The 10,552-nt window shown below is 55.4% G+C and overlaps 2 protein-coding genes across 2 annotated transcripts; both read left to right on the top strand.

Annotated features, from left to right (window-relative positions):
* Window positions 1–1,712: 1,712 nt before the first annotated feature.
* Window positions 1,713–4,528, top strand: GUITHDRAFT_117229 (hypothetical protein; the record flags this gene model as incomplete). The annotated part of the gene is made up of 13 exons (XM_005823497.1): window positions 1,713–2,646; window positions 2,703–2,960; window positions 3,008–3,051; window positions 3,101–3,181; window positions 3,244–3,300; window positions 3,353–3,422; window positions 3,483–3,526; window positions 3,734–3,804; window positions 3,870–3,930; window positions 3,991–4,044; window positions 4,093–4,191; window positions 4,240–4,301; window positions 4,354–4,528. 13 exons carry the CDS (start codon window positions 1,713–1,715, stop codon window positions 4,526–4,528), a joined length of 2,010 nt encoding a protein of 669 aa, XP_005823554.1.
* A 1,319-nt stretch (window positions 4,529–5,847) lies between these two features.
* On the top strand, window positions 5,848–10,172 carry GUITHDRAFT_117228 (hypothetical protein; the record flags this gene model as incomplete). The annotated part of the gene is made up of 24 exons (XM_005823496.1): window positions 5,848–5,899; window positions 6,000–6,084; window positions 6,125–6,339; window positions 6,440–6,661; window positions 6,739–6,817; window positions 6,873–6,963; window positions 7,016–7,140; window positions 7,187–7,244; window positions 7,294–7,343; window positions 7,393–7,468; window positions 7,542–7,604; window positions 7,740–7,783; window positions 7,839–7,911; window positions 7,964–8,008; window positions 8,055–8,129; window positions 8,178–8,234; window positions 8,333–8,410; window positions 8,459–8,504; window positions 8,584–8,638; window positions 8,848–8,918; window positions 9,323–9,474; window positions 9,725–9,769; window positions 9,814–9,888; window positions 10,089–10,172. The coding sequence occupies 24 exons, from the start codon at window positions 5,848–5,850 to the stop codon at window positions 10,170–10,172; spliced, it is 2,016 nt and encodes a 671-aa protein (XP_005823553.1).
* Window positions 10,173–10,552: the final 380 nt, after the last annotated feature.

The following is a 10,552-nucleotide window of genomic DNA, read 5'->3' as shown; positions in this document are numbered from 1 at the left end:
ACCCCCATCCCCCCCAGGTCTAAGTCGGGAGCGGAACCCTCCCCCCCCCCGTCCCCATCCAACCCCCCCCCCCCCCCCCCCAGTTTGAGGCCCCCCCCCCCCCCCTCTCTTTTTCCCCCCTCCCCCCCCCCCCCCCCCCCCGGCTTTCCCCCCCCCCCCCCCCCCCCCCCCCCTCACTCTCATTCCACGGCGGGCGCGGACGGAGGTGGACTCGTGGCCATGGCGGGGTTTAAAACTTGAAATAAGGTTCCCCGGCCTCAGTCCGGTCATCTCCCGGGTTGTGGGATTGATGAGTCACGGCCCGCCTCAGTGTGTGAAGGACCCTCGGGAGCTGATCACGTGTTTGGTTGGACTTGAGGAGGGTGGGTGGTATGTGGGTGGGTGGGTAGTGTTGGAAGAGGGGTGGTGGATCATGGGGACTATTATTCAAAGGGTTGGTGGGTGCTCTTTGTACTAGGATAAGGGGGTGCAAGTTGTGAGAGGACTAGCGGATGATGGGTGGATCTCCAATGGTCGATTCGAGGGTGGGTTTTTTAAGAGAGATTTTATGGGGTCTCTACCAATTCAAGAGGGTGGGGTGGTCGTAAAGTTCTAGAATTCAGCTGCCTGGGGTAAAGATGACTATAGTTTAACTTGGAGGTAGGGGGTGGGTCGATACATTTGACAATTTTAATCACAGCAGTTGAAAATATTATGTATTTTTTTAAAATAGTAGTTGAAGAGTTGAATATTTGAAAATTGTGGTAATGCTGGCAAGAACCAAGGGCAAGTGAAATGTTGTACACGGGCAGGGTCTTGAATTGAGGGTAGGGTCCTCAACCAAAGGGACTTGTCTAGGTCGGGTACCTGCTTTTTAGGAATCTTTGGGGTGGGTAGTGTGATCTTCATCAAGAGTAGGGGTACTAGTAAAAGGGGGTAGGGTGGGAGAAGCTAGAAGTGGAGGGGAATAAGATGGGTAGGGTACTGTTAAGTGCAAGGGTACAGAGACAGCACGGGTTCAAGACAGTCAAAGTGGGGGGTAGGGGTGGTCCCGACATTGCGTGATGGGAGCTCTGTACTACATGCTCACGGGTGTGAGGGAGCGGCAGGATGGAGGAGGCCGGGGGGGGAGGGGCGAAGCAGGAGGCAAGGGAGGAAAATGGAGATGAGGAGGAGGAGAGAGGGAAGAATGATGGGAGAGGGGGGTCGGGGGGATGTTTCCTGTTGGGAGAGAGGAGGGAGGCATTGTGATTAGCATGAGAAAACGAGGGATAGCTGCGCTGGAGAAACGATCAAAGGATACAAATGAATTTCAGCCACACTGTTTGCTCGTTGTTGTGCAGTGTGGAGAGATGGCGGGGGAGGGGGCGGCATTCAAGCGTCAGAGAGGATAGAGATGTTTTTCCTTGAGTCGAAAGGCAGGAAGGCTGTGTGTTGAAACTATGTACTGCTCCTGGCTAGTCAGAGGCTAGCTTCAGATTGGTTTCATGCGGAAATAGTTGGAGATAATTTTATTAGAGAAGCTGTTGTTATTCCGACAGTAGGCGCTAGAAAGCGAGGGAAACAAACAAGGAACGTACTCGCAAGAAGTATGACGGTAGCAGAAGCAGCATGCTTCTGGCGGTGCCCGGTGTGTGATCGCTCTCCTTAGGTGGTCAGCTGGTGGCTCTGACCTTCATCAACGCTGGGTAGCTAGCTGGTGCTGCTGCATCGGGCGGAGGCCTTGTTCCAGGATGTCCAAGGACAATCCTGCAGCATCAACAGACGAAGCCCGTGGAGAAGCATCTAGCAACACAAGCTCGCTGACAGCAGATCCGTCGAGTGCGAACGATGGTGGAGAGGAAGGATCCTCGAAGCTGTCTAGATCAGATACAGAGCTCGAGAGCTCCATGGTGAAGGCAGCGGACAGCGAAGAGAACGCCAGGGCCGAAGGGCTGACTTCAGGCCTTGACGCCCTGAGCATCAATGAAGATGACCCTAGCAACCCGGCAGAGCAGCAGGCTGAGTGTATAGATGGAATAGTCAACTCAAACCAGGACGATTCAGACACGAACGATGTCGACAATAGCAGTGAGTCGGAGGACACCCAGGACTTTGATGAGGACGAGGATGAGGGGAAGAGCGGGTACAAGAAAGGAGGTTACCATCCTGTCAGGGTAGGTGAGGTGTACAACAATAACATCGTAGTGATCCGGAAACTTGGGTGGGGGCACTTCTCAACTGTCTGGTGTGCGTGGGATCGCAAGCGGAAGGTGCAGGTGGCGCTGAAGGTTCAGAAGAGCGCCTCGCACTACACGGAGGCGGCGCTGGACGAGATACGGTTCCTCAACAAAGTCACCAAGACTCCCGGGGCCGGGTCAGACCATGTTGTCCAGCTGTATGACTCGTTCAAGCACACCGGGCCCAACGGTACACACATGTGCATGCTGTTCGAGCCGATGGGTCCGAACCTGCTTGCTTTGATCAAGCACTACAACTACCGGGGAATTCCGATGGACATGGTGAAGTCCATCACCAGACAAGTTCTCATGGGGCTAGACTTTCTCCATTCCAAGTGTAGCATCATTCACACAGATCTCAAGCCGGAGAACGTCCTTCTCTGTCCCGTGGATGGCGAGTTCTCAGACGATCTGGAAGAGGAAGCCAAGGAATGCGTCGCCAAGGCAGGTAAGGATTGGCTCGATGAGTGGCGTGCAAGATGTCCTGACACATAGACCTTAAAGCTGCAGATGTTCCACTTACAAAGAATCAAAAGAAAAGATTAAGGGAGAAAAAGAAAAAAGCAGCCAAGGCCGCCGCCGCCGCTGCTGCTGCTGCAAGTGTAGCAGGGGAGAATGATAATGCTGCATCAACTGGGGATGATGATGCCAGCGAGCGTAAAGAAGCAACAAATGAAGAGATTGCCGGAGACGCGCAAGATCAGGACGAGGAAGGGAAAGGAAATGTTCGTGCGCCCAGGAAGGAAAGGAACTACCCGCCAGGTCCGCCTTGATTCATTCTTCTGCTCGTTCTGATTTGCTGCGGGAAGGACTGGGTGCTTTGTTTCAGACAGGCCCAAACATTGGAGCCAAGGTGACCAGCGGATATTCACAGATTCTTGTCTCTGAGCTCGTTTTTTCAGGTTGTGGACTTGGGTAACGCGTGCTACACATACAAGCATTTCACCGAGGACATCCAAACAAGACAATACCGCGCTCCTGAGGTAATCATGCTGATGAAGGCGGCGAGGGTTCAGGCTGTCGTTGATGACTGTGTTGTTTCCAGGTCATCATCGGGGCTAAATATGACACTTCTGCTGACATGTGGAGCCTTGCTTGCATGGTATCTTGTTGCAGAATGCGCATGAAAGTTTTGATATGTTTGTTGTATCTAGGTCTTTGAGCTCGTTACTGGTGACCTGCTCTTTGATCCCCACGAGGGTGACGGGTATGACCGCGATGAAGGTGGGGTGAAATATCTTGGCTGTGCGCCGACGTTGTTATGTTTGACTGGATGCTGTGCAGACCATCTTGCGCAAATGCAGGAGCTGTTGGGAAGGATGCCCAAGGTATGGGCTGGGATAAGAGGGAAACAAGGAGAGGATTGTTGGAGGGAGAGGAAGGGAGGGATGGAGGGAGGGGAAAGTTTGCAGAAAGTGTGGAATTAGAGGCGGAAAGGGAGAGGAGTGCAATGGAGGAGGAATTGCGAAGGGGGCGAGAAAATCGAAACGTTAAAATCTGCCCGGACGACGATCTCTCATTTTGTTTGACTTCAGGTGATCGCCCTGGGTGGGAAATTCTCCCTTGAGCTCTTCAATCGGAAGGGCGAACTACGAAACATTCGCAAGTACTCCTCTTGTCTCTCATGCCTTGCTGGATCGAGTAGCTGACGCCTCCCTCCTCCCCGCGCAGGCTCAAGTTCTGGGATCTCACGTCGGTGTTGGTTGACAAGTACCGGATGCACGCAGACGAAGTGAGTACTTCCTTGCCCTGTTCTTGCTCTTCGCCTCCTCCTCACAGCATCTGCTCGCAGGCCAGGGCTCTGACCGACTTCCTCATCCCTATGCTGGAGTTTGACACGTCCAAGGTCAGCGGAGACGGAGGCAAGAGTTTCCACTGACGTCTGGGATGACAGAGAGCGACGGCGGCAAAGATGTTAACCCACGAATGGCTCCAGATAGGAGGAGCTCAGGCTGATGGGCCTTCAGTCTCGTCTGAAGAACAGAGGGAGGAGGTGAGGAGCAGCTTTCAGGGTCGCAGGTCGCTGATGCACGGCTGCTAGGTGGTGGATGCAGGAGGGGATGCTGGGAATGTCGAGGAGGAGGCTCAGGGGATACGAGAGAAGTAGGATCGACTCGTGACGAGCGGTTGAACTGATCCGGCTGATGTCCAGCAGTGCTGCGGTGCCCGGGGGAGGGGAATCAGACCCATTAGAGGTCAGGCGGCCTCCCATCCCAGCAGCACCAGATGATGCGGAATGTGCAGGCAACGGACTTGAATCGCTGCGTGAAGTGTTAGGGGAGGAGCCTGAAGCGTCTCAGGATGCGAAGGTCTTCTGTGGGACAAGTTGAATGACCGCGCGGCCCGAGAAGGCTCACGGTAGCGGCAGAGCTTTATTGATTCGTTAGAGAGGGCAGGCCCTGCTCAGCTAACAAGAATGTTTCTAAGTGGCGAGTCAAGCGCTCTCAGCGTGTGTGATTGTGTTTGTTTGTGGCTGCCAGTTCGGTGGTCTAGCCTGGAGAAGTTCTGCGCAGGCCGCACGGCGGCAGTGAGTCACCGCCCGTCTCAGCGGCCGCCTGTGCCGGGCCATCATCCAGTATGGATCCGATCATGAGTCGTGAATCGCGCGGCTGATCTGATCCGTACCAGCGAGACGGCAGCTCCTGAGGGCCAAGCTCTCCGAGGCGACCCGGGCCACTGACAGGAGGTCTCGGGGCGGCGGGAGTGCAGCTGGCCGGGCCGCGATTGCGCCAGGTCGCCGGGCATTCAGCGGCGGCGGCTTGGTCACCGGGCCCGGTCGGCACGGCCGGGCGGCCGCGTTAGTCACTAACTCAGTCTGGAACGCCGGCTCGGCGGCGCCGATTGCAGCTGCTCAACTTGCAAGTTGGCAACATCATGGCATAGTACTAAAATCACCATTACATATAATGCATTGGTACAAAATGTACACTAAATTCAGTAAATATTTGTTTTAAACAAAAAATCACGACAGCAATATTTTAGAATATTACAATTGATCCCGTAGTGTCGAGAAATTAGCTACAGAGTACCTGATAGTCTGAGAATTTGAACGATATATATCACTTTTAGGGGCTCTTCGTTACAGCCATATATATTTTATGATTTGTACCTCTGTACATGTAAACAAAAGTTTTAAAACTCTGTAATTTGTACCAAAAGAATTCCTGCTTCAACTCTGCAGGCATGCGAGGCGGCAGGGGAGAGAGAGGGAAGGGAGGAGGAGGAGGAGGAGGAGGAGGAGGAGGAGGAGGAGATGAAAGATAAGGAGAAAGGAGAAGCATAAGTTGTGAATGGTGCAGTTGACAATGAGCTGGTATCATTGAAGTGACGAGGAAAAAGGTCCATGGCACCTTGCTCTCCTGCCGATGTTCAACAGGGCCCATGTTATAGTGGAAAGTAGAATCCTCTTCATATGGTTGTGCAGATCGAGAGAATTAGAAGACATTAGCTCTGGTGGATTTACATGACTATGGATTAGCATACATTGCGCAAGGGTGTTGCACTGTTCGAGATTGTCCACGATAGCGATCTTGTTTGTGTGATACAATATCTTTGTCCATCTATTCCCCGATCTCATGCCGGGGATACTCTGACTTTTCTTGGACAATTAGAATTCATGAGAACGACCCACTAGAGCCAAGATTTTTCAATGGCGTACTACGGGGACGGTGGCCGCGCTGGATTTCATGACAGCGATTTCGGTACTCCTCGTTGCTACGTTGATCCGTCTGCAAGCGCCAGCAGCAGCTCGCACTCTGTTAACTTGCACGATTGATCTGATCCTCATACGTGTCCCCCTAGGCGGAGACTTCAACAACCAAGAAGCAAGCGGGCGGAGGTACAGGGACTTCGACGATAGGCGCGACTTGCGTTATGCCCGAGGTGGGTTGAGCTATGGCTGGCTGCCTTTCAGTTCATCCTCGCAGAGAATCGACGACCCTCTCCTACACGGAGATCGCCGGAGAGGACGAGGAGGTCGAGGTCAAGGTCAAGGTCAAGGTCAAGGTCAAGGTCAAGGTCCTGGTCCTCGAGATCCAGATCTTGGTCCCGGGATCGTTCGTACGGCCGGTCCAGAGAGCGCTACCCGAGGTGATTGGGAAAAGTGAAGTGCAAGTAGATGTGAAGTTGGTGTTGGAGTGGGGTATAGTGAAGATCCGGTAGACGTGAAGTTGGTGTGAAGACTATCTAGTTGTGTCATCCTGTCGTGATGGTGTTCCTGACATGTTACTCGATGAACTCAGGGACAACCTGCGTGAGCCCAAACTGTACATGGACGAGCCGCCTCGGAAGAGACACCGCGATGAAGAGTATCCTCCCACATCCCTTGGAGGAGTATCCAGTGTTGTCTGATTCGTTGCTTTTCGTTGCGGCGGTTAGCTTCCAGCGGGAGAGGCCACGGGAGAACATCGAGCCCAACAGAACGCTTGTCCTGCGAGGCCTGAGTTATGCAACAACTGAAGACGGTCTAAACTCTCTCTGCTCGAATGAAGACTTTGTTACTGGGCTGAGTCGATTTGTGGATTGTTTGGGGTTATATCAGATGTCCGTCAAGCGCTGGCTAAGTTCACCGTCCCGACCAGCGTCCGGATTGCCAAGGACCGCAACACTGGGGAGTCCAGGTGAGCGTCGGAACAAGGATCACGCTCCTTGTCCTCCCTGAGATGCTGTTTGCAGGGGACTCGCGTTTGTGGACATGGATACGCTGCAGACTGCGGAGGAGGTGATGGACACCCTTCGTGGATGCATCTTCATACAGGGAGTTCAGGTAGGCCGGAGGTGGCCGGGCGCGGTGGACTCGTTTGAAGTTTTGGATGCAGGCACGGATCGAGTTCAGCAGAGACACGTCGAGGCAAGACAACTCCAACGCGGCGAATGCCAAACAGGATTGGATCTGTGCATCGTGCAACACGATGAACTTCGCAAGGCGGAACGTGTGCTTCACGTACGGTGCAGACTGTCTCGTCCTCTCGAGCTGAGCAGCGTACCAGGTGCTCGCTGCCGCGGGATGGGAACGAGCTCCCGCTCTCGCAGATTCCTGCCATGAACGTGAGACCTTGACAGGACAGTGGCTCCCTTGTTGACTCACAGCTCGCAGGCCTCGGGGATGGCAGAGATGGTCGAGAAGCCGAGCTCGATCCTGCTCTTGTGAGTCGCTTCATGGGAAGGTACACGGGCGGAACTGATGCGGGCTCAGGCGAGGACTGGCGCCGCAAACGACGGATTATCACATCAGGATCGCTATGTCGCAATGGCCGCCCAGGATCACTGAGGTAAGGACCGTTACACTCGCTCAGTTACAACTGTGCGATGCCGCTTGACTTCGGACCATCCCTTGAACGGCAGATAAGGATCATCCCGGACAAGAATATGTGTTTTGTTGACTATGGAAACGTCCTGTCGTCTCAGGTATGACACAGCACCTTGCAATGTGACTTGATCGGCTCCCGTTGTTATCTTTGTTCTGATGTCTTTGTACTGCTACTCTATTGTGCTCGCCACGATCCCCAGCCTTCCATTGCCAGTGACAATCGCTCAATGCAGGCTGTCTACAAGTATGCGTCTCAGGGGCTTCTCATTATGGGGAGGTAACCTCCAACTGCTCCGCCACCTGCTCCGCCACCTGACCTCTCGTCCTCCCAGTTCCATCTCTGTCTCCTATGCACGACCCAAGGACGTAGCCGATGCCGGCTATGCAGCGACTGGCATCGGGCAGGTGCGAGCGGGGACTCTACTTCCTCCTTGCGCTGACGGAGATCCGCTTTCAGGGCAACATTGCAGTCGAGCAAGCCATGGCCATCGGGTCCGGGCAGGTGGGAAGTCGAGGGGTGCTTTGCGGGCCCTCAACTGCTCTGGCAGGCCTTCCCCACCCCAGCTAACGTCCCAGCTGGGTTTGTGTACGACGAGAGCTCAGGGTGGTACTATCACGCACAGGTGAGGAGGGGTGGTGCCTGCTGAGCACGGGGATGACGAACATGGCAGACCAACTACTACTTCGACGCCTCTACCAACATCTACTACGAGCCGACTGCTCAAAAGGTCAGAGTCGACCAAGGCATGGGGGATCTGGAGGGGGAGGAGGGGGAGCAGGCTTGTCGCCCTTCCCGTCCCTGCTGCTCACGCTCCTGCCGTCCCAGTACTACAAGTTCGACTTCGAGACCCAGCAGTACGCGGAGATCGAGGGCCACCAGGGAACGTGGGGGCAGAACTCGAACGTGAGGATGGGATGGTGGGGAGGGGCGGTGCTGACCTGTGGCCGCCAGGTATCGACGGAGAAGTCTGCGGCTCAAGTGGCGGCGGAGGCAGCAGGTAGTGGAGAAGGAGGAGAAGGAGGAGGGAGAGGCGAAGGAGGAGGGGGAGGAGGAGGAGTGACGAAGGGTCTTGCCAGCTGCCGCGCAAGCTGCGATGGAGAAGATGGAGAAGAACAAGAAGAAGAAGGGCAGGTGATGATGAAAGTGGAGGGGACAGGGCTGGAGGGACTGGCAGCAATGACCTAGAGAGGTTCGGACAGGGTGGGAGGAGGCGAGTGAGGATGGGGAGTGATGCAGAGTGGACGGGGACGATCGTTGGAGGGGATGCAGGATGGAGTGAGAGGCATGGAAGAGAGTCAGGGTCAGCGAGCGCAGCTGAAGTTGACTTGGGCTGGTTTCAGTGGCATCACTGGCATGAAGATCAATGTTGGTGCGGACCTGAACAAATGGAAAAGCAAGCAAGATCATCCAGGTACTTCTAAACTCTGCTCTCCCCTTGTTCAACCTCCTCTTGCTCTTGCTTTGGCTCCTGCTCCTGCTCCTGCCCCTGCCTCTGCTCCTGCTCCTGCTCCTGCTCCTGCTAATGCTCTGGCTCTGGCTCCGGCTCCTGCTCCTGCTCCTGCTCTGGCTCTTGCTCTGGCTTTTGCTCTGGCTCTCTCCTCTCTCCTCTCCTCCCTCTCCCAGTCTCAATGTAACTTCCAACGTTGCACAGACGAGTCTGAACCCCCTGATGAATCGGGAGGAGGAGGCTGGTCGGATATCTCGGGAGGCCTGCCAAAGGGAGAAGGAGGAGCAGGAGCAGGAGCAGGAGCAGGAGCAGGAGGAGTGGCGGCGGCAGCGTCAGCATCTGTCCGACCCATTGAGTTTGGGAGGCAGCTCGCATGACGTTCGAGCAGGTTGCAGCTAGCTCGGGGGAGGCCCCATCAGCAGCCCCAACTACTGGGCCAGGAGGGAACATTTCAGCAGTGCTCGCCAATGGGACGGGCGTTTGCTACATTTGCAGGCGAAAGTTCGGGTCTGCTGAGCAGGTAGGAAGGAGAGGAGGCTCTGGAGGGTGTCAAAGTAGAGGCAGACAAGATGGAAGGATGGGGTAGCGGAGGCGAGGGAGAGGAGGACGAGGAGAGGGGAGGGAGGACGAGTGGAGAGACGGGAGGGAAGTGGAGGAGGAGGAGGAGGAGGGGAAGGGGGGGGGGGATGCAAGGAAAGGGCAGATCTCTGGCTGGGAGCAGGAGGGAGGAGAAACCTGCGCTGCTCTGACTTTACACCTCCTCCCTGCAGTTGAAGAAGCATGAGGACCAGTCGGACATGCACCGGCAGAAGCTTGTGAGCCCAGCTGTCGTCGAGCAGCAGGCGTGACGGACTTGCAGGCCGAGCACAAGAAGGTTGAGATCGAGAAGATCAAGAGGGAGGTCATGGCAGAGCAGCACGCCATGGAGAAGAAGGTGGGTGACGCAGAGAGAAAGTGAAGGAGAGGGGAGGAGGGAGAGGAGGAGGGGGGAGGGAGAGGAGGAGGGAGAGGGGAGGAAGAGGAGGAGGGATATGAGGAAGGCGATGGTGGGATGGAACAGGAAGGACAGGAAGAGGAGGGGAAGGAAGAAGAGAGGGGAGCAGGGGTGGGGAGGCGACTGACGGCAATGCTCAGGCACTGAGGCAGGAAAAAGCAAGGAAGTACGCGGAGCTCGCACGAGAGGTCGAGGAGGAGGTTGACGCGGGAGCTAGTCACTGAACAGGCGAGCAGGAGAAGGAGAAGGAGGAGCATCTGCGAGAGGCTGTGGAGGCAGCAAGACACGGCACCAAGGTTTCAACTTCCTCCTCCTCCTCCCCCACACCCTCCCCCTCCTCGCTCAACTCGTGTGCCTCCTCCACGCCCAATCTCTGTCCTCGTCCTCTCCTCTTGCTCTGTTCTCCGTCTTCCTCCTCCTTACTGCCTTCTCTGCTCCTGCTCCTACTCACGAATATGTAGCCACAGGATCCTCTAGCAGAAAGCAAGGGGTCAGACCTGCTAAGGAAGATGGGATGGAAAGAAGGCGAGGGACTCGGAAAGTCTGGGTAAGGAGGCACGAGGGAGACGATAGTGAAGACAAGACCGATAGAGCAGGGCAGGAG

The sequence above is a fragment of the Guillardia theta genome, assembly GCF_000315625.1.
Source record: "Guillardia theta CCMP2712 unplaced genomic scaffold GUITHscaffold_107, whole genome shotgun sequence".
NCBI classification, from domain to species: domain Eukaryota; class Cryptophyceae; order Pyrenomonadales; family Geminigeraceae; genus Guillardia; species Guillardia theta.
Note: the sequence above shows the minus strand (reverse complement) of the source record. Positions and strands in the feature narration are given on the sequence as shown.